At 41.7% G+C, this 23514-nt stretch overlaps 1 protein-coding gene across 1 annotated transcript; it reads right to left on the bottom strand.

Moving 5' to 3' along the window:
* Positions 1 to 6694: 6694 nt before the first annotated feature.
* Positions 6695 to 15727, bottom strand: Esm1 (endothelial cell specific molecule 1). Its single transcript, XM_034523541.2, has 3 exons — positions 15069 to 15727; positions 11604 to 11756; positions 6695 to 8235 (listed from the first exon to the last, which is right to left on the bottom strand). Exons 1-3 carry the CDS (start codon positions 15367 to 15369, stop codon positions 8135 to 8137), a joined length of 555 nt encoding a protein of 184 aa, XP_034379432.1. The 5' UTR covers positions 15370 to 15727; the 3' UTR covers positions 6695 to 8134.
* Positions 15728 to 23514: the final 7787 nt, after the last annotated feature.

Raw genomic sequence — 23514 nt, forward strand, 5'->3', positions numbered from 1 at the left:
CCCATGTTTTCGAGTCATCAAGGGAAAAACTTTTCCCACAGCATAATGAGCGGAGTCCCCTTCATCACACTGAAGGTGTGTCATTCCAAAAGCCACAAAGAAAACCTTCCCCAAGAAGAGATTCCCAACGCTTTAGCATTCCAGAGCCTTGGCCAGTAAACAACAGGGTCTGGGAAGATTTGCCTGATGCCCTGACCCAGGTTCTTCCCCAGGAAATGGATTCCTGCCTGCACGTTTTCTCTCCTCACTTAAAAACACACAAAGCATCAAGGGAGACAACTGATTCTATACTCAAGGAAAACAAACACACACACACACACACAGAGAGAGAGAGAGAGAGAGAGAGAGAGAGAGAGAGAGAGAGATTGAGAGAAACTTCTAACTCCACTTTTCCCAACCTGTTGTGTCATGAAGGCAAGCCAAAAAACTCACACTTGTCCTGAATTGTGGATTTCAGAGTTACAGCTACTGAGCCATACACCCTAGGTCCCCTGTCCCCAGGGTGGTTCTCCTTAGGGAAGGCATTAACTTAGCCAATCCTTCCTAACTCAACCTTCATCTACTCCCCACTCCTCTTCTGTTTAATTGGCAGACACAGGTCTCAATAGCTTTGGACACATCCCAAACTGAAATTTACCTACAGAGAAAAGTATTCATCACAGTTAAGCAGGTCACTAAAATGGGCCACTACACCTGAGGCTACCTTCCCAGGGAGTCTCATCAGAAAGGCTGGGGTACAGAGTAGTATTTACTGGCATGCAGCACCCAGTGAGGGTGGGGGCCATCTGCCCCCCCACCTTCCTTCAACCCTGATTTTCCAAGCCAGCCTCTACAACAGATGGGTTTTTTCCATGTTGGGAGGCAGCCCACATCTTACCAATAAATTATGTGGTTTTTTTTTTTGTAGAAGTCGGTATTTTCCCTCTCTTATTTTGTTTTACTTGCAACCAAAGAACAATTAAAAACACAACCAGGTGTGATCTTGTGGTCTCCGGTGTTTCTGTTGTTTGTCCTGCCTCCTCAGAGGGTATCGCTGTAGGGACAGGAACCAACAGGAATCATACCTTCACTCTCCAACTGTTGTGAGGTCACCTGTCTCACTACTAACGGATTAAATAGCTTCAGACTCACTGGCCTTTTTCCTTATTTTTAAAGCTGCAGGCCGTTTTGATATAAATCGGCTGGAAACAGGGTTCGTTTTTCAAATTCCTCCTGTTAGCCATGAAAAAAAGGCATTCGGTATCTACTTATTGCGATGCTCAAATCCACACAGTAGCTCCTAGCTCCGGTGCATGAAATAACTAGAAAGTAAACCAAGGTGCGAGAATTCCTGGGTTATTTTCAAACCCAAAAAACTTCACCGTTGCCAAGAGTGGCAGGAGTTCCTGAACAGGCCAGCATTCCTCGGTTTCCTTCAAGAGCTGGGACTTTTCGAAACGGAGCTTAAAATGCATTATATTAGGAAGAATCCTCTGAATAAGCTAAGGGGAAGCCACAACGGAAGCAAGCCAAGTCCCGAAATAAAAGGCAGGAATAGAAAACTAAAAATAACGCACAGGGACCTGGGCCACATCTGCAGGGCTCCTTCACATTCCCCGAAGCATTGTATTTTTTTTTTTTTTTTTTTTTGGTTCTGTTTTCAGAGACATATGCTAATAATTGTTTGGAGAACTAAATAAAACACTATTATTTGCCTTTAAAAATAGTCACCCCTTTGCAGAACTGTGAGCACTTCTAATGATGTTAACTGAATTTCGACTCGGGGCTATTCACCTTTAATGGTTGGCTTTAATTTTGTTCTGAAGTCGCTTTTCTATTTATTGTAAATGGAATGTATGGGACACTTTAAATGTTTCAGTCTTGCAGCAATGAATTGATTGAACTTAAAGGAAATAATGATATTGGCTTTGACAGTAACACAAATGCCCAGCCCATCTGGGAAGTTTGCTGTAGGGCAGGCGCGGTGGTGGGAGCCGCTGGATTGTACAGAGCGTGTGTAGAGGTTACTGCAACACTAACATAAGTCATTGTCCACACCTCGAACAGTGGACATGGAGGGAATGAAGGCTGAACAGCTCACCTGAGGTCACCAAGTGTCACAGCGGATGCAAAACTTCTAACCAACCGTCTTGCCCTCCTGAAGAACTTTCAGATGTTAATTATCTTTTTAAAACGTGCTAACGGTGTAGTTAGTGCTAAGCTACAGGCAGGACGCTCATTGCTTGCTGGCTCCATCAGTCACAGCTACAGCTGGCTTTCTAGGTAAATCCCACACATTGATAGATGCCACTCCCCTGTGGATAACACTTCTGCCGTTCAGTTCAATTGATTATTCTAACAATGGCTTTTCTCTTAAGAGAAATCATTAGGATAGAATTTAAGAAACTGAGTGTCTTCTCACCCTGAAAACTGCCCACATAGAGGTCATTCACAATGGGTGTTTGATGAGTACTTCCAAGTTGTTAATTCCTGTTTTCCCTAGACACAACAAAAACAGGAAATATTTACCAATTCCACAGGTGTCAGGAAATACTTTAAAAACCCTGCTGGCCTGAGCCACCTGCTTGAAGCAGATAGCATAGGTACAGAAGGTGTACTGTCATTTTAAAAGTGCACTTTGGTCCAAAGACCTTTATTTGCACTTTCTGAGGATCCCCAAGCATGCTTCTGTTGAGACAGTATCTGTTCCCACAGAAAGCTACAGGGTATGCAGATGTCTTTATGTGAATGCCTTCATTCATTTGAATTGAACTTTTCATAGCCCAGTGCCCAGGGGATTAAAATACATCTAAAAAACTCTTGAAGGATCAAATCTTAATAATCAAAAATAGAGATAATCTTATTCTTTTTCCCAATTTTAAAAAAAAAAAAATCCTACCTCTAGAATATTTTAGAAAATATATAAATATACAAAGAATAAAACAAACATCACTGGTTTCTTGACTGGTTCATGCGTGTATTTTTGCACAACATTTAGGGTTACTATATGACGTGATAATATGAGCTTTGTCAACAAATATACAACAATACCCTTGGCTTCTCTTTGTTTGTCTATTTGTTTATTTGCTTGCTTGCTTGCTTTAGATAGAGTGTTACTCTGTAGCTCTTACCAACCTCAAACTTGTGACCATCCCCCTGACTAGGCCTCCAAGGGCCATGATTACAGTTGTGCACCACCACATTCAGCTCATTAGTGGTCCCCTTCAGCAGACTCCGCTGAGTTGTCTCACTGAAATCACCATCCATGTTTACCATCATTTCTCACTGATAGTCCTGCATATTGAGTGTCAGTTCTCAGTTACCGAGTGGGAAGGACAGAAAGAAACAAACTGCTACTAAGTAAAGTTGCCAATCTGCTGTAGACTTTTTGCCTTCCCACCCTCTCAGACAGCCTTCACACCATTCAGACAGGCCTCGGTCGCCTCCCCTCCAATCTCCTGAGACCATTTCAGTTCAGCTCTTTCTATGGGGGACTCATCACACAACTGGTAATTCTTCAACGTCTTTCTTTCCATAGGAACATATCATCTTACAGTTTCCCGAGTCCTCACCTTCCACTCCCATCCTCTTTGATGATCTCCTATCTGTTCTTACAAAGGCCCCAAGCATCTTTGTTATCATCTGCTTGTTTACGTGGCTCAAACTTGAGCTCCTCCTGCCTTAGCCTCTCAAAACCCCTAAAGTTTAAAATGACTTGGTCATTTTTTTACCTCCTTTTTAAAAAAATAGTAAACCAGACAAACAAAACACTCCACAAGTTTTAAAATTGGGTATACCTTGCCAGGACGAGTGGTTCATGCATGCTTTTAGTCCCAGCACTTGAGAGGCAGAGGCAGGAGGATCTCTGTGGGTTCAAGGCCAGCCTTGTCAACATAGAGAGTCCCAGGACAGCCAGAGCTACATAGTGAGACCCTGCTTAGGAAACAAAACACAATAGGTATACCAACTGCTTAGAAAATACAGTGACCAATTCATGCTTGGCTTAAGTTATAGTTTATTTCATTTCTAAGCATCTAAATGTTCCTGTATCAGCCATTCTCAAACTATGGTTTCTAGAATCTTGAATTACCTAAGTGATTGAAATGGGCCACACCTTAAATCCTACCGAATCAACAACATGTGCCCTACTGAAGGCCCCAGAAGGTTCCAGAGATGTTAGCTTTTGAGAGTCATTACTCTATGCTTAAAATTACTTGGATGTTTCACCCTCTTTTTTAAAATAGTAAAGCAAGCAAACAAACAAAAAGCTCTACAGATTTTAAAATTCTTATTTGAAAAATAGTAAACCAACCAACCAACAACAACAAAAAAAAGCTCTACAGATTTTAAAATTGGGTATACCTTGCCAGGAAGAGTGGTTCTTTATGTAATACACCCCTTTTAAGTGGGTTATTAGGTAAATGGTTAGGGTAACTAAAAAGGAGGTAGCTGTGTGACATTGGATTGCATTTGTGGATCCTCTACCTCCATGTAAATGGCCATCTAAAAGGAAGAATAAAACAGAGCAGAAACAGAAGCTCTTCCAAACTGCCTCTTACAAGACGTGATAATCCAGGCAGGCTAACAACAGCACTGTCCTAAAGTTATTGCTTTCACTAGTGAGGATCTCAAGGTCTGGGAGGTAAGGGCTAGATTCCATGAATTTCATGAATTTCCATGAAGATTTCAGAAAGCCTTCTATCAGAATTAGTCAAATGATTACAGAGCAACTTAGGGTTGTGAATTCTAGCATACGGGGTAAAGGTCATGACTCTGGGACCTTAGAAAGCATGGCTGAAGTTAGAGTTGACAAGTCCATTCTGACTTGATTTGATTATCTATGGTCACACTGAAGGTTCTGAGCTCCAGGTTTAGATTTCAAGCTGAAAGTCACCTGAGTCACTTCACTCCCTAAGGGAATACTGTAGAACTTTGTTGACAGGGGAGACATCATAGGTTTTCACTTGTTAAATATAAACTGAGTAAGAATAAAAATATCTTTTTTAAAATCTAACTTTGTTTCTAACTCACATCTAATTTCCACTACTTAGAAAAACTCAGGTAAGCTGGATCTTTAAAATATACATATATCTCCCTACTATTGCATCAGCAAACTTTAAATGCTTCTGTAATGCAAGGCTGAGTCACCCATGCCATTCTCAGGTGCGGTCCTCACAACCTTCAGTGTGGAGCTTTCTTTCTTCTTCCGGGGGGTACTGTCATAGTCAGGGTTTGTATTCCTGCACAAAGCATCATGGCAAAGAAGCAAGTTGGGGAGGAAAGGGTTTATTCAGCTTACACTTCCACGTTGCTGTTCATCACCAAAGGAAGTCAGGACTGGAACTCAAGCAGCTCAGGAAGCAGGAGGTGATGCAGAGATCATAGAGGGATGTTACTTACTGGCTTGCTTCCCCTGCCTTGCTCAGCTTGCTTTCTTATAGAACCTAAGACTACCAGTCTAGGGATGGCACCACCCACAATGGGCCCTCCCACCCTTGATTACTAATTGAGAAAATGCCTTACAGATGGATATCATGGAGACATTTTCTCAAGGGAGGCTCCTTTCTCTGTGATAACTCCAGCTTGTGTTAAGGTGACATAAAACCAGCCAGTACAGGTACAGAAAGATCTGCCTTTGTCCTCATTTTAAAAGGCACAGCTACTTTGGAAAACATTGGAAAATAAATGAAAATAAAACACTAATGTTAATGTTATAAGTAAGAACACCAGCAGACATATGGATGACCTTCAGTCAGTTAACAAACAAATGGGACAATTATTTGGGTTTTCTCAATGAACCTAGAGCCAGGTGTAGTGGCTGTTCCATGGAAAAATTTTCTACCTTCCAAGAAGGAACAAAAAAAAAAAAAAAAAAAAACAAAACACAGATTTTTGGTGCATTCAGTATCTGAATAATAGTAAAAGAATCATCACTTAGCAACCTTGATAATACTGGTATAGCTATATAGTGCATCATATACCATATTTACTACATACTATAGAGCTAACTTACCATCCCGAAATGTGGATTTTGTTGATCTTGAATTAAAAGAGAGACAGAGAGACAGAGATAGAAACATAAGTTTAAGAGAAAAAAAAAAACAGAAATGAATAAAACTGTAAAAATATCTGCATATAGCCAACCATTGGACTGAGCACGGGGTCCCTGATGGAGGAATTGGAGAAGGAACAGAAGGAGCTAAATCGGTTTGCAACCCCCGTGGGGTGAGCAATAGTGTCCACCAGCCAGATCCCCGGAACTCCCGGGGAGTGGACCACCCACAAAAGAGTACACATGGAGGGACCCACAGCTCCAGCCCCATATGTGGCAGGAGATGGCCTTGCTGGACATCAGTGGGAAGAGTGGCCCTTGGGCCTGTGAGGGTTCGATGCCCCAGTGTAGGAGAATGCCAGGGCGGGAAGGCAGGAGTGGGTGGGTGGGTGGGGGAGCACCCTTATAGAGGCAGGGGAGGGGGAGGGGACAGGAGGTTTCCTGGAAGGGAGACCTGGAAAGGGGATAGCATTTGAAATGTAAATAAAGAAAATATCCAATAAAAGGAAAAAAATGTCTGCATATATGGGGACCCACTTTTCAGGAGGGTCCCTCGTGTTGGTACAGAAATGGATCTGCAGCATAAAATTAAATCAAAGGGCTTGTCCTCTAATGTGAATTAGCTCTCCTATTGAGTAAAATTTAAAAGAAGACCAGTCAGCATGGAACAGCTGTGCCATTTTTATTGAACAATAATACACTGTTTTTCAAAACAAAACCTAACAGCTGGTTGTGCTTACATTCAAGGATCTTCCCACAAGTACACTCACAACTCTACTGGCAAAGTTCCAGAATAAAATATAAGTAAATAAGGAAATTACTTCTTAAATAAGTTCTTCATTCCAAATAAAATACTCTGCAAATATCTCCCAGCATTGGCAATACAACAGTTCTTCGTGCGCTAAGGTCCTCTGGGTGGAATCCCAGTTCCATTCATCGATCAAGTTTGAAAGAATAGAAATGAAAATAAACTATACCTTAAAGCTGACCCATTTCCTAATGAAAATCGACTTTCCTTTCTCAAACTGTCTAAAAGGTTATTTTCCGATTTAAACTTAGAAGTCACTTGAGATATAGCATTTTTAAAATTTTCAACATTTTATAAACCTAGAGTGACGACATTTTTATTACTATTAGTGCAATTGTTAATAACACATTTTCCATATGTGAGTGTTTGAGAACCCATTTGCAACAAACGACAAATTAGGGTAATTTCTCTAAGATGGGGAGACAAATGGGCGCTGGAGAAACATTTAAACTATGAGATTTGTTTATAAAAATTCATAAATATTCACCATCACTCTGTTCTGTCCCTCAGGAGGCGAACTACTTCCAAGAACTGTCTCAAGGCGCACAGTGTTTAAACCAGTGTTAGGAAGCAATGAGAATATATATATATATATATATATATATATATATATATATATATATATGTATGTTCACCTCCCCTACCTGCCCCTACTCCCATCAGATAGCTGTAATAATAGCATTTCCATTCAGAGCAGTTGTTTAGCTCACCCATGAGCTTCCAATATCTCACTTCCTTCAAGGATTTTCTGGTCTTGTTTTATTTCCTCCAATTAAAACAAAATAATAAATTTTAAGCTACTACGAGGAAGAGCTAAATATTATAAACCCCACTTTCACTACCACCCCCAGTGTCTCTTACTCCTAACTCTTCTTCAACCTGTATCTCAATAAGAATGTGCACTCAAGTCAAACGAACCCACAGTTCCTTCAGCTTTGATTGGATTACTTGTTGACAGTAAGACCATCTCAATTGCCTATCAAGTTCTTTGGTGATACCACACAAGCACGCACACACACTCACACACACATGCACACACACATGCACACACACACATGCACACATACACTTAACAGATCTATATGAATTTAAATATTTAACAAATCTCTAAAAGTGTTCAGTCATATGTGTTTTATGGGTTGTATATAGCCTACATTTTTTTTTTTTTTTTTTGCTGAATCACACTTGATCTCCATAAATTACATATCCACAGTCTATGTTCTAGACGGTTTTTAAAATGCTGGCTGAATGTTGGTCACTAAAGTGGAGCCTTTTCTTAGCAAATTCAGCCAGGATCAGCGTGGATTCAACCACTTCATCACAGAGGGCCGGGCAGCGTGCCCTTCTCCAACCTCTTCTCTCACAGCGTTGCCATCTCCAGATGCCGCATCACGCTCTGAAATTAGAAGGCACACAAATCATGTCCAAACATCTGTAAGTTAAAGATCGAGTGTGGATTTGTTTTATTTTGGTTTTGTCTTTTGATTGAATTTAAAATAAATCTTTGATTCAAAATCTTCTGTTCACTCTACTGAACATCTCTGAACTACTCTTCCAGCCAGGATAACGCCCTCACATCATTTGTCTATGTACATCTACAATCAATCACTTCCCCTTATGGTCCACATGTAGCCCACCCCTCCCGGATATTATCTCACTCTATCCCTAAAATTCCAGCTTAATAAAAGCAAGACTTCCTTTATTTGCTGACTCTTCCACTTGCTCACTTGTGTCCTCAGCATGGGCAACAATGTTTGGAAGATGATCGGTGCTCAATACATACTCAGTAAATGATCAGATGCTGCGAAAATAGATCTCTAAAAAGAATTGTATATTAAATTCGTGAAAGATGAATTAACTTCTTGGTATCACTCCAGAAGGCAGCTATCTTTTCTAAAGGTTAGATCTTGTTCTTCGTACGGGAAAGGCTTATAAGATTTAGAGTTTTGTTTTTAGAGTGAAATCTGCTCCTAAGAGGAGTGAGACATGCTTGTGTTCACAGTGCACATCATGGAATAGAATGGAGCAAGGTTAGTGTGGCGAGGCAGATAAATGGGTATGGAGCATTCCTAGCTTGAGAAAATGGGACTCGTGAGCTTCCATTCTTGAACACTGGCTGCCAAAGAAGGAATAAAATTTAAAACTGAGATGGATAGGATCAGGAATCCCACCTGCCAAGAGAACAACAGCTTGCAGCAGGTAGCAATTTGAAGAAGATCCTATGCAGTTGGGAGAACCTAGAATGGTGGACTGGGGAGGTATCTGATCTGTTCTCAAAGGGTGGGCTCAGATGGGTTTGTGAGATGCTCTTGGGAAGCCTGTGGCAAGACTGAAGAGCCATGCTCTTCCCTGTAGACTCTGGCACACAGGGAGGCAAATGCCAGGTAAACAAGGCACAGCCAAACAGGGAAGCCTTTTCATATTTTTCAGACATTCTTCCCTCCCTTGAGAACCTGAGGTTCAGTAAGATTGCCTGAATAAAAGATTTTAAAATGGCCGGGCGGTGGTGGTGCACGCCTTTAATCCCAGCACTTGGGAGGCAGAGGCAGATTTTTTAGTTCAAGGCCAGCCTGGTCTACAGAGTGAGTTCCAGGACAGCCAGGACTACACAGAGAAACCCTGTCTCGAAAAAACCAAATTAAAAAAAAAAAGATTTTAAAATATGGATTCAAAAGTAAAGAAAGCCAACCAATTTCCTCTTACATTTCTAGTAAGAATCTCCATTCCTACTTTCAATATAAATATTTTTCTGTAGTTTGGTATATAATGACCATCCAGTAATACTTAACCTTCTAGAATTTTTATATAGTAGCCAACACATCAGCATCATTTGCAAGCAAACTAAACAGAATGGCAAACTGGTATGAACAAGGCTTCACTGCCCACTGGTCATAGCAGGAGGGTCTTAGGTATGTCAATCAAGAGTCCCCATCAGGGAGACTGTTACAAGCAGCCGTCACAGCCTCCCAGACATTCCATCCCAGGTACCATCAAAGGCTCACGAGGTGATGGGGATGTAGTTTGATAGTAGAACACTCATCCAGTGTACACAATGCCTTGGCTTTGGTCTCCAAGACCACAAAAATCAACCAACCAAACCAAAGCTCTCCAGTACAGTTAAATGCTGCCCTTCAGAAAGATTTAGGTGCAAAGTTCAATGACTGAAGGTTCGAAGGATATTTCTTCATAGTTCTTTTTAACCACGGTCTTAAGAGAGCAAAGCAAGTGTTGGGAGTGACGGCACATGTCTAAGTCAGAAGGGAGAGACACGTATTGCTGTGAGTCTGAGTCCAGCCTGGTCTACACAGTAAGTTCCAGGACAACTAAGGTTACAGTGAGACTCTTTGACTCTATTTTTAAAAAGAAAAAGAAAGAGTAAAGGAAGCTAAAAATGCTTTAGACTGCAAGACAAATTGAGAAAATGGATCTCAAACCTCTTTTGTAAACAATTGCTTCAGAGCACTCCCAGATGAGAGAGAGAGAGAGAGAGAGAGAGAGAGAGAGAACAATTGATGGTTTCCATTTATAGTTTCCAGGTACTGGGAAGAACGTGAGGAAGGGGGAAACCAGTGTGTCCTGGGCTGATCAGAAAGTTCTAGAACTAGCTAGAGGCAGCGGTATGAAACACTAGATACGCTGATGACCCTAAAGGGATTTATCTTCGTGTGTTATATGAAACTCACATAAAACCTATTCATGTCTTAAATCCCCCACCTTTTGCTTTGTCAACAACTACAAAGATAAGTCGCATGATTTAACCTGTTCATAGTGTCCCAATTTCCAGACTCAATATCCCTGAAACTATTCATCTAGTAAGTTAAAATTTGATGTATAAGACCACAGTTATACTTAAAACTATGAATTGACTTAAAAGCACAATATCCAAAGATGGTAACAGAAAAAAAAAAAAAAAAAGCGCATTTGCTGAATTTCACACACTAAGGACCAGAAGCACAACCTAAATAAAATGGATTTGAGTGACAGCTTCCCATCTGGAGGAGCTATCATTTATTGATATTAATGGGCAGTTTTTTCTCCAAACTCCTTATAACTGTATGATCATGAACCCTGCCTTTTTATTTTATTGTTGGTTATGAAGGAGGGTTATGTGCACAACCACACAGCCTGGACCTGTCACCCGCATGTAAACATTCACTACAGTTTTATTATTCCCTGGATCTCACCACTGGGATTAATCCTTACCAGCTCCAAAATCCATACACCCACAATTATTCCATTTTATTGTTTCCATTTGATGAAGGAGAAGGAGGGAGGAGGAGGGGAGGGGAGGAAGAAGAGGAAGGGGAGGAAGAGGAGGGGGAGAAAGAGGAGGAGGAGGAGGAGGAGGAGGAGGAACAGGAGGAAGAGAAATGTTCAGTATCTTCTATTCTGGCTCTTAAAGCTGACCCAACAAATACCTCACTGTTCTCTTTCTGTGTGGAGTTGGGAGAGAAATAGTTTTGTCTAGTGAGTCCATAAAACAGATCACTGCATCGTTCAAAGAACTTTGCCTATCTTGGTTGGATGCTTTTCTTAATGGCAGATTTGTCTTTGTTAATTCATTAAAATGCTATAAACTTTATGAAACTCCACAGTTTCCTTAGAATTATCAATGAGATTTGTTTTGAAAATAGCAAAAGCTACCAAACTTGAGGACCATCTGTCTTTCCCCTGAGGGAAACAAGCTCATTTAGACTGGTATCATATTCTATTCTTAGTTTTTAGAGTGATTCAAACTGAGACCAAGGTCACCGTTTAGCTTACCTGTGTGGGAGGCAGAGGTCCTGCTGGGTGACTTGGCTGCTTCATACTGGAAGAAGGGAAAGTCCAGACATCTCCCAGTCACCCTGTCACAGATGCCCGACTGGCAATTGCAAGTCTCTTTGCATTCCATCCCAAATGTGCCATAGGGACAGTCTGAAGGCAGAGAGAAGTGTTAAGTGGAGGGCTGCATCCTTCCATCCATCCTCCCCGCCCTGGTGATACCCTTAGGATTTGAATCAGTCTCCTGGACATTGGCTGATGAGTAGAAATCACTCCTCACAAACGCCAAGGTTTGAAAGTTGAAAGTTGGAGTCATAAATGTAAAACCACATAGGAAGACCAGATAACACCTGCCTCAGGCTTAATTAATTAAGATCATGATTCAAAGCAAATTTCCTTAGACCAGTCTTTTAAAAACTTCCCTCTCTTTCTTTGTCCTTCCTTCCTTTTTTCCTTCTTTTCTTTCCTTCCTTATTTATTTTTTCAGTGTGTGTGTGTGTGTGTGTGTGTGTGTGTGTGTGTGTGTGTGTGTGTGTAACACATGTATGGAAGACAGAGCACAACTTACTGAATTGGTTCCTTCTGCTGTAAGTTCTGGGGCTCACATTTTAGTTGTCGGGATTGACAACAGGTGCCTTTCCCCAAGGAGGCTTCTTGCCAGCCCCACCCTTGGACTAGTCTTTTATTCTATTTGTTTTCTGCACAGATGACATAGATTCTTACAGGTTTTCTTTTTTCTTGGGCACAGTTTGGTGAAGATGGGAAAGAGATATAAGCATTACCTCCTCAACTAGATTGATGCGGTGTGAGTGTGTCGTTCATCTATAGTAGATGACAGTTTACTGTTTTAAAGAGCTAAAAGGCCTGTCGGCCCACCTGATCATGAAATAACCAGTCCACAGTCTGCAAAATTCCTTACCTCTCAGAACAGCACTAGGCCTTCACTAACTTCCCCAGCTGCTAAGAGATTCACTAACTGAGCTCTCCGCAAAGAAAGATGCTAAGAGAGCAAGAAACCGCCGGGTGTACACACCTGAGGGCTTGCACACCTGCCAACAATGAGGCGCTCTTGCAGAGCTTACTACTTCATAATCAGTGTTTAATACTTAGACTAAGACATGTTGCAATGAAATAAAGAGGTCTGTCAGTTATTATAAGATTGAGTTTGAGACATAACAGTATCTCAGTAGGGTAACTCAGCAGAAGTTATATGGAACAGTGGTTCTCACCCTGTGGGTCAGAAGCCCTTTGGCAACAACCCCTATCTTAAAATATGTTTACATTGCAATTCATAACAGTAGCAAAATTAAGGTTATGAAGTAACAAAAAATAATTTTATGGTTGGGGGTCACCCCAACATGAGGAGCCGTATTAAAGGGTCGCAGCATTAGGAAGGTTGAGAATCACTGGTAGAAGATGTATCCTTTTGCTACTGTACAATCACACACGTTGTGAGGCATAGCAGAGTTTTAGCCACCCCACAGTACACCAAAAGATCATGACGAATGTGTATCAAGTAAGTCTTTAAGGAGACTTAGCACTGTCACTCAAATGATAGAGAAATCCGATGTTATTCATCCCCCTTACCCTGCAAAGAAAAGTTCTTAAGACAGATTTGGGGAAAACTCTGGCAGAAAAGCACAGGGTTCGGATGTGACTGTCTTCAGAGAAGCTCAAAATGGAAATTGTAGCCCACTACTCCCAGTTCCAGGTCCTAGGTGGCCCTACGGTGCTGAGCGCTGATCAGAACATTCCGTAAGTAAGTGCTGGCTGCCCGATTGCTAGCAAGCAACCCGGGATCAAACATCTAAATGTTAAAACCAACCAACCAAACACATCTGGATATGCAAGCTGACATGTACAGTCTTCATGCGGCTGGAGGAGGAAATTCACCTGCAGCAATGGGGATGAGGCTGCGAAGGTGGTGAGCATGCCCTAATATTTCCAGCAGCAAGAAAACAGTTCAGAACTGAACTCACCAGCTATGCGGAGAAAGCCAGAAAGAGCAATTCAAAATAGATTCTTAATAGCATAGTTCACTAACTATGCTCACAGCTGGATGCTTTACCCCATGCACTGTCCATTCATAGCCACATTTACAAAGGTGTTTTTATGCCAAAGGAAAATCAGTTTCCCCACATGAACTCCCTCGCTGCTTCATAGGACAGGGCTGCATTAACCACTTCCTCCCTAATTTCCTCATGTGAGGTACTTTTTTCTTGGCAGATAAGCCCTGTGATTTCCAGAAAATACAAAGCCCATTCAGTTGAAAGAAACATGTATATGAGTGTTCAGCAAAGAAAATAGTTCCTCACTAGTCCGCCTCTTGTTGGTCTTAATCAAAAATTAATCTATGCAAAGAATAAAACCTCCAAAATTTTTCTAGAATTTACTTCTGAGCCTTTCACTGGTTTTACAGACTAAAAAAAAAAATGACTCTTTTATGAACTGTTTTCTAAAATGAGAATTAATGAGATTATCTTAATTCTAGATGAATGTCATCCAGGATAGGGTGTAATTGTATTAAGTATGAGTTATTTCTCAGAACTGGGCTTTCCAATTTTGGCAGCTTCTTTGTATTACACAACTGGATGCAGGAATGGACACACTGTCTTTTAATCACAGTAGCGTATTGTGATGAGGTTATATGGCATATATGTATGCAGACTTTTAAATAACCGTTTCTTTTATTTTTATACACTTAAAAACATTTAGTTACCAGGCTTGAAAATAAATTCCACAGATACATCAACGCATCATTTAGCTCTGGTTTCTGTCTTAATTATAATTTCATTTCTTTTCGTTAAATCTATAAAACAGACACCTTTTTAGGAAAAAAACCAGACTTTTAGGTTACAATTATTTCTGCTTACAACATCTTTTACTTTCTGTCCAACTCAAACATTTTAAAAGTAAAACTAGGTTTAGTTTATACTTCAGGGGACCCTCTTGCAAGAACATGAGTTATTTTGTTGGCCGACTTAAGCCCACCTTATGCCATAAAGCACATTAGTGTTCATCAGAAATACTTGAGCCTGAGTAAGGCACTCCTCCGGTGAACTCTTTCAAGATCAAAGGCTGGTGCAATCTGGAGGGGCTTTAAGAGGTTATCTCAGGAGGACCTCTGTAATCATTAGCTTTCAGAGGAACAGACACCTAAACCATTTGTAACAGGCTACCTGTCAAGTTTCTAAAGCCTCTCAGAAAAAGAAGGCATACAAGCTACCACTGCAACTTTGCTTCTCAAATCTGAATGCATGCAGTGACCGGGATGCTGCAGCCCTTGTGATTCCTGTAGGCTGCTTTCCAAACCTCCCTGCCGATATCCTTTTCTCTCTATCAAACACACCACCTGCATCCACGCATCCTCACTAACTACTTCAGAGGAAGGAACGCACCTCCCCAGGCTGACTAAACGCCCTCCTGGGAGCCCTGCACAGTGGGAAGCAAGGAGTTGTTCTTTACCTTTGCAGATACCAAACTCGTCACCAAAATCATCCTCCTCGCTGTAAAAGTGACACTTCAGCCCCGGACCACACTTGACCCCGTCCATGCCTGACACTGTACGATAGCAGGTTTCTCCAGGCCCCGCGGCGCACACCTGGCAGCAGCCACAGTCATCCAGCACTGTCCTCTTGCAACGCAGGCTGCTTCTGCACTCAGTATTGTCACAATGCTCCGGGCAATCCACCGCATACTTGGCGCTCCAGGCCATGCCCAGGTGCAGAGGTACCAGGAGTGTGGTCAGCAGCAAGAGGCTCTTCATGTCTCGCAGCTGGCTCCTGCTCAGCTCCCTGGTGTCTTCGTGGTCTTTGCTGGCGGGAAGCAGCCGTCCAAAGTAGTAGCTGAGCTCCTGCCTACACGTTTATGAGTTTTATACACTGTGTTGCCCGCATGCTTCCCCGTCATCAATTTCCTCAACCCAGCAGCAGCGCTGTGCTCTTGCCAGCCTCTCTTGTTTTAGTTTATGAAATCCAGGATGAAGGCTGGATTAACACGCCGCTGCCATCCAGGAATTGAAAAGCCCAAGCTGATGTCATCTGTTATGTTTAGATGGTTGTTTTGCATGAGGGCTGAAAAACTCCGCTCACATCCGTCTCAAGGACTCAAGGACATCTGAGAAGGGGGAATAACGAAGGTTGCAGAGTATAGCCCCCTTCTGCACAGGAATTGCTCTGACACCAACGTAACACTTTAGAATGTAGCTTTGTCTCAGAGTCCCTTAGCACTGAGGAGACTGATACAGACATGAATCAACAAGCATCTAACAAGTAAACACCACCACCACCACTACAACAACAACAAACATTTGGCATTTTCCCTCAATAAATAGCTACAAGATCATTTGTAAGAAGAAATCATTATATTGTGCTTTTTCAAGACTTAAAAGAAGGAAAATATTTGGATAAAGGCCTTTTAAAGACTTCCTCCTTTCTCACACTGTCCTCCTCGGTTGTTATTTCTAAAGCAATTTATGCTTTCCATGTTCGAGTCCACCCTTGCTGTTGCTGTCTTCAGTCAGACATGCTGCAGCTGAAGCATTTTCTTCAATCGATAGAGAGAGAGAGAGAGAGAGAGAGAGAGAGAGAGAGAGAGAGAGAGAGAGAGTTGTCCTGGCATTGTTTCTGAATTACTCAGTTCTGGAAAAACTTATCAGTTGGACTGCTCCTCACCCACACCCTCCTGGGGAGAAGGCTCATCCATCACCGAGTCTGTGTGTCCAATGACTGCATCCATCCGGTCCTTCCTCTCACCTCCTGGCATCTATCAGAGCTCTTGCTTCAAACTTCCCAAACAAGGCAGTAAGCCCAAAGAAACAAGTGAGCCAGCAGGGAAATCGGAACAGGGTTCCAGAAAGGCAAGTCATGGGGAAGAGAAAACATGACCCACCAGGAAACAAGGTCTTAATGCTATGGAGGGACACAGAGTGTGGCCCCACCAAGGAAAACAATCGTCCTCTTAAAGTACTGGCTGGCCCAGGACCTTGTGTAGCCAGGCTTGTGCAATGAGAAATGTCAGAGAAGACAGGGAAGGTCCTCACACTGACTATATGCTCTATTTTAAACTCCCAACCCAATTTGTCAACATAAAAATAAAGTCACTACCGCTTGGGAAAGAAATGGCCCAGTGAAGTGGGTAACTCCTGTCTGTCCCGGACTGACTGTGGCGCATCCACAGAACTCCCCGTCCTCTGTTGAGAGCTCATGGTGTTAGAGTGTTTGACCTCTGAAAGTCTTGAGGCCTCTAAAGGTTGAGGCGTCCAAGCCACTGGATGTGACATGATCTTTAGGCTTTGCCGGGGTATATTCTGGGGAAGTGGGGAATGAAGGCAAGACTTGAAGCTCCCAAATTTTCCCCAAATTTCATGAGACTCTAACTTAAAATATTCTGTACTCATCTCTCCAGGAGCAAACATGTACTTAGCAGGTGGGACCTTCATCGTTTGTGACAGTTTTAAGGTCTACTGAGTCCATAACATGTCCCTAGTGCTGTTCTTTGTGGATATAGTAATTATATAAAATCATTCATTATGTAATTAATTACACGAAGTAATCCATTTTGACATTCCCATACATGTGATATACTTTGATCATATTAAATCCTTTGACTGCCCAATCTTTTAAAAAATATTTTTATTAATTCACCCCTCATTTCTCCTTGTAACTCCTCTTGAATCCACCCCTCACCTACCCAGTGCCACCCAAACTCTGTTTTGTTGTTGTTGATTTGTTTTGTTTTGTTTTTAGCAAGCCCCTGAGCCCACTTGTGCTTCCCATATACTCATAGGTATGGGACCATTTCAAAGACTCTGGACAACTTACCAGGGTCCACATTCTTAAAGAAAACTAACCCTCATTCCACAAGAAGCCAGAAATTGTCAATAGCTCCTCAGCTACAGGAGTGGGGGGAGGGACTCATGAGCCTGCCCTCCCTCCATACTGTAATATTGGCTGGCTTGATCTTGTACAGGCGGCCATCGCTGCCATGACTCCAAGTACACTGGTCCTGTCATGTCCAAAAGACGCTGTCTCTCTCCAATCCTCCCAGACCCTGGACTCTTACAGCCATTCTGTTCTCTCTTTCACAAAAGTCCCTGAACTTTGGGGACAGGAATGTGGTACAGATGTCCCATTTGTGGCCGAGCACTTCATATGTACTCTCTGTCCTTTTACTCTTTGTGCGTTTCTGCATTAACCACAGTTCACCACACGAAGGGAATCTCTGCTGAGGTCTGCATGGTTGTGAATCTATGGGTTCTATTTTTTTGTTTTTTCCTCCTTCCAGTCTCCCTTTTCCATTCCCAGATACCTAACACTCATAGGCTTCTGCTTGCTTTCGTGTCTTTGTTCCTACATTTCACATATCAGGGAAAACAGGGATTTGTCTTTGGGAAACTGTCTTAATTTTTTTATTAACTCCCATGAGACCCTCCCCCCCCCCAGCATTACGAAACTGCTTCTATTATTATGTCTTACTTTTTGAATGAAAAAAAAAAAAACAGAATCAAAAAGAGATTTAAGAATTTGCTCATGACCTCTGTGGTGAATTGAATAAGTACGGCCCCCATAGATTCATGACCATAAGGAGTGGCACTATTAGAAGGTATGGTTTTGTTGGAGTAGGTGTGACTTATTGGAAGAAGCGTGTCAGTGTGGGGCCAGGTTTTGAGGTTATGTATGCTCAAGCTACACCCTGTGTGGAAAGCAGTCTCTCCTTGTTGCCAGCAGACTAAGACGTAAAACGGTCAGCTCCTCCAGCACCTCTGCATGCTGCCATGCTTCCCACTGTGATGATGATGGACTAAACCTCTGAACTGTAAGCCAGCCCTGCTTCAATATTTTCCATTAAAAGAGTTGCCATGGTCACGGAGTCTCTTCACAGCAATAGAAACCCTAATTATGACAACTATCACACTCTCTGAGGTTGACTAGCATTGTTTCAGTCTAAGGTCAGAGCCACCCCACTGTTCATTGCAACTCAATTACAAGGCAGTGGACAATAATGCCAGTTGTATGGTTCATGATTTAAGCTGTTTCCTGTTCAGATTTTGTTGACCATCACCTTCTGAGAAGTGGTTAACTGGAAATGTGGCAAATAATGTTCAATCTTTACAAAAAAAAAAAATCTTATTTATGGGACAAACACCAAGCTAAGCACATTACACAGGTTCCCATATGTAATCTTCAAAACAACATGGGAACTAGGTATTATTCATACATCCACCCTAAAGAGGAGAACACAGATGCCCAGAGAGGTTTGGTAAATGGTCTAACATCACATAGTAAATAATTTAAGGTAGGAATTTAACCATGAGAGCACAACTCTGGTGAATAGACTATGAACTCCAAAATCAAATACATACAGGTGACAAGTGACCCAGTTGGGCGAAGTACTGAACTCTGCCTGTATAAGTCACAAAATGGACTTTTTCCACTTGAAAATCATACAAACCACAAATACTTTCCACTATGTAGGACAAATAAAGAGTCACATGATACCACATTTGGCAAATGCATTAGACAGAGAGAAAGTGTACATCAAGGATGCCAACTCTATAACACTAAACCTAACTAAACCAGTCCACGGAAGACTGTAGAAAACAGGACGGACAGAGTTTATGAATGGTGACACTCTCTCGAGGCAGTAATAGCTAAACAATTTATTTGGGGAGATGCATCACCACTTCCTTCTAAGATACCACTATACCCCATTGTCCCAGTAATCCTGATGACATTCTTTTATGTCTAACTTCTCCCATTTTTCAAGTAAGAAAATTATCGATGAACACAAAGGCGACTAGGAGATCATTAGTCAAGATGCCAACTTTAATCTTCAGCCAGCAAAGAAAGATTAAGGCAAAGACAAGACTGTTGTTGGGTGTCTAGGGTCTGCCTGGCTGGCTAGGTTTGTACTGGAGTCTGCCACATCCCACCCTGCTCTGCCTGTACATCATTTAGCTGTCAAAGAGTAAGAAAGGACACACTCTCACCGCTCTAAAAATGTGGGTTCAAGTTCCAATGTGTCAGTCCAAATCACCTCTGGATCCAAGGTTATAGGAAGCAGTCTTCCAGAAGTAAACCGAGAGATGATCTGACTGGAGAGATTCTCAGCCCAAGACATCCTGTACACTTTGAGAGTCACTGTGATTCTTTCCTTGAACCCATGGTGCTAACCAAGAAAATAAGTTGATGTAGTGTGCACTGATAGTCTGTGTTTTATTTCACATGATTGCTTGTAATAAAATACCAAGGATTTATTTCTGGAGTACCAAACATCTGGTGGGAATTGTCCTGTGTGGCTTCCAAACTCAAAGAGATAGTTCATGGTCAAGTCCAATGTACCCTCATAATAAACTATCTCTACCGGAGAGTGTTGATTTGATTTATATTACAAAGGCAAACTTAAAGGAGAATGTTGCCAAGGAGAAAGTGGAAATACCCATGAGTAGATTTTAGGTGTGCTAGAATTGGTTTTAACTTTTTTTGTGTGCAGAGAGGGGCACCTGAAAGTTTTCATGTTTTGATACCAGCTATAACATTTCTGCAAGTGCCTAGTGCAAGGTCTACAGCATAGCAGAACCTACTAAATACGAAAACACAGACCCTATTTCCCCCCCCTTTCCATTCTATTCTATGCAAAGTGAGGACCAGGTTCTTGAGCAGGCTGAACTGATCTACAGAACAAAGCTGTTCCCCCAAAAAGGAAGGAGATAGAGGCTTCAAGAAAGAAGCCAATGGGGCTTAAATGAAGTCAGATTAGATTGTGATCCAATCATGTCAGCTCCTGTGTAACTTACTTTACCTTTTCCTCTTGGCTTCTAGCCTTGGAAGTGCATGAGAGCTCTCATGAAGCACACCTGCCAAAACAACTGAGAATCCTAGTGGCCACTGTTCAGTTGTCTAAGTCAAAGGTATGGGAATTGCTTATAGGTTCTAGAAATGTCTTAGGTACTACCAAACTGTGTGATCAGAAGCAAGTCACATGCCAGATGATTTAGACCTCACTTCACTTCTCCAACAATGAGCTAAGAAGAATAAACAGCGCGGGAGCCATGAAAATGAATGACCATCATGATGAAGAGTCTAGTTTCTGAAGACTTGCTTTATTCTTTTTGGGTGATTATGCATGTGCATGTATGTGTCTGCATGTGCTGTGTGTAGGAGTTTATGTGTACACAGGTGCATTTGTATGCAAATGCATATAAAGATCAGATGACAACTTCGGGTACCATACCTCAAGACTGCCTACCTTATGTTTTGAGACGAGGTCTCCCACTAGATGGGCTGCCTAGCCTGTGAGCCACCAAGAATTTTCTGTCTTTAATCCCCAATGCTGGGATTATAATCATATAGCACCATATTCAGATCAAACTCAGGACCCCGTGAATATGTGGTAAGCATTTACTGACTAAGCTCTCTTCCCAAACCAAGTTTTGCTTCATTCGTCAAAAGTGAACTTATGTTTTGGAGCAAATATTTCTCAAAAGATGATGTCTACAATTACCAGGTTTTGATTTTTGAGAAATGCATTTTTTCAAGACTATGCAATTTTCAGACTATTCTCAAGAAAGACGTCTGCCTACATAGAAGACTCAAGTGAAGTGAAGCATCTTAATTAGGCTTCTTGCAGAAATGCTGGCACTCTGATTGGTCCTAATGGGTTGGTCAACACTGTAGACAGCTGGAGAACCATCGCAGTGGCTTTGGACAATCAGCCCTTCAAGAACCGTAAGCATGAAGGTCTGAGAATGAATGTAGAAAAACAAGGGTGTTCGTTCTATAGGAGTTAAAGATCTGGATGTGGTGGCAACCAGCGTAGAGATCCCTGGTTGAGTTTTGTAGTAGGCGTTCACTCAACCAGGAATCTCTGGATGCCACCACATCCAGATATTTAACTCCAGTGAAATCTCTGGAAACAAGAAGGAAATCATGCTGGGTTTTTTTTTTGTTTTTGTTTTTTGTTTTTGTTTGTTTTTTTTTTTCCCCCAGAACAATCTAGAAACTTAACTTTTCTCACAAGGTCAGAGTTCATTTAGAGGCACATGGTCTAGACCCAGAAGCATATAAAGAGCTATGGCTGTTCAAAATGCCTCTCTTTGTTCCCAATTCAGACAGGTTCTAATCAAAAGGGTCAGGGTGATTTTATTCAGTAACTAGTTCTTTGACTTTGAGTGTCAACTTCTTTCTCAGTGGTAAAAAAAAAATACCCAAGAAAATCAACTTAAAAGAGGAAACATTGCTTTGACTCATGGTTTCAGCCCCTAGCAACTTGACTGTGCGGTTCCTGACCTGTGGTGAGTCAGAACATGATGACAGTGAGCACATGGTGAGACAGAGATGTCCACCCCTTGACAGCCAGGAAGCAAAGAATAGAGGTATGGGGAGCAAAATACACAATTCAGGAGCAAAGCTTACTTTCTCCAAGTAAGTCTGACCTTTCAAGTTTCTACAACTTTCCAATATCTCATTTACCTATGGGGAGAGTCAGAGTCACCAAGCCCCCTCACTCCCCAAAAGTCACACCTTTGAGCACCGCTACAGTAGGGAGCAAATATTCAACGCAGCTTTTGAGGGACAGATGTGATCCAGTCCTTGATGTATCTGGGTTTATCTTATAGGAGATTCCAGTCAGACAGTGATCCTGTACATTCAAATATGGACCCACATCCAGAAACTACAATTGCTGCTCTAACACACAGAAAAGGAGTGATGTGAACAGCCATGTATCTTTGAATGGCCCTGTGGCTCTGACCTTAGACACCCAAGTCCAAGTGTCAGTCCTTCCACCAGTCAGAGGACATCAACCAACCTTGCTGACAGACATGAAGTCTCTCTCCTTTTTCTTGGCAAAGCATAAGAAATAGGAACGCCTCCCCTTTCACAAAGAGATAATGTGAAGATAAAGGGAAAGCGTAAAAGCGGAATTGAACTCTAATAAATTTTATTTTTCGTATAAAACAAATGGTACCATGAAAGGCAATGGGCCAATGGGCACACTTCCAGGCCCCATTCATCACTCCATTTATCTCAGTCTCTGCAAGATCACTCCCTCATCCGAGAGTTCACTGAAGACCACAGTGACCTGTTCAGAATTCTCCCTCAGGAAGACTCAACCACCTCACCTTCCTCACCTCGTTCAAACACAGCATGAGACAGCTCACCCAACTCCTGTCTTAGTTGAAGGGAGTTTGTTTTGTTTTTGTTTTTAATACCATCGTTTTCCTAAACAATTGAAGCATTAATTTAGGCCCTGGAAGTCAGCTAAACATTAGAACCATCTAACACCAGAAAACACAGCCTTAATGAGTCATGTTAGAGGCTGCTACTAAGATATTTGGAATTTTTGCTATGGATTTTGGAAAGGCTGAGATTTCTGATTAACACAAGAATCATAGGAAACAGTTGGGCTATTTTGTCTCTCTGATAACGTGGCACTTCCTTTGCTCAACCTTGAATTGACCCCTTCACAGTACAGTAAAATGTTAATCAGGACCACCCTGAGGAGATTCATCAGCTTCTTTTGTGATGAGGGTTTTGGCCTTTTACATGACATGGCAAAATAAATGATTGAATAAAAAAATTGTTTAAAAAAAAAAAAAAGTTCCAAAGCCAACCACTTGAAAAAGAGAAATAAAAATAACGTCTAAGCCCTTTGCTTAGGATGAACTGGCAGCTTCAGACTCATGCTTTTTAATCTAATGTCAAAATATCTTGGTTCCCTTACTCCTGGGATGTCCATAAGGAAGAACTTTAAAAAAAAAAAAAAAAAAAAAAGAGGAGGTAGAGAAGGAAAAGATAAAAGGCATTTCTTTCTGTCAGCTGCCATGGTTGTTGTGACGTTTGCAGGACTACAATCTCAAATCTTAGTCGACACGGCACCCAAGGGTGTTCCAGTGCACTGTGTCTCAGCC

Source organism: Arvicanthis niloticus, chromosome 19, assembly GCF_011762505.2.
Source record: "Arvicanthis niloticus isolate mArvNil1 chromosome 19, mArvNil1.pat.X, whole genome shotgun sequence".
Classification (NCBI taxonomy): domain Eukaryota; kingdom Metazoa; phylum Chordata; class Mammalia; order Rodentia; family Muridae; genus Arvicanthis; species Arvicanthis niloticus.

Coding starts and splice junctions, on each gene's coding strand:
- Esm1 (XM_034523541.2), bottom strand. CDS start 15,369: ATGAAGAGCCTCTTGCTGCTGACCACACTCCTGGTACCTCTGCACCTG. Junction 11,757..15,068: donor CGAGTTTGGTATCTGCAAAG/GTAAAGAACAAC, acceptor CTCTGCCTTCAG/ACTGTCCCTATGGCACATTT. Junction 8,236..11,603: donor GACCTCTGCCTCCCACACAG/GTAAGCTAAACG, acceptor TTCTAATTTCAG/AGCGTGATGCGGCATCTGGA.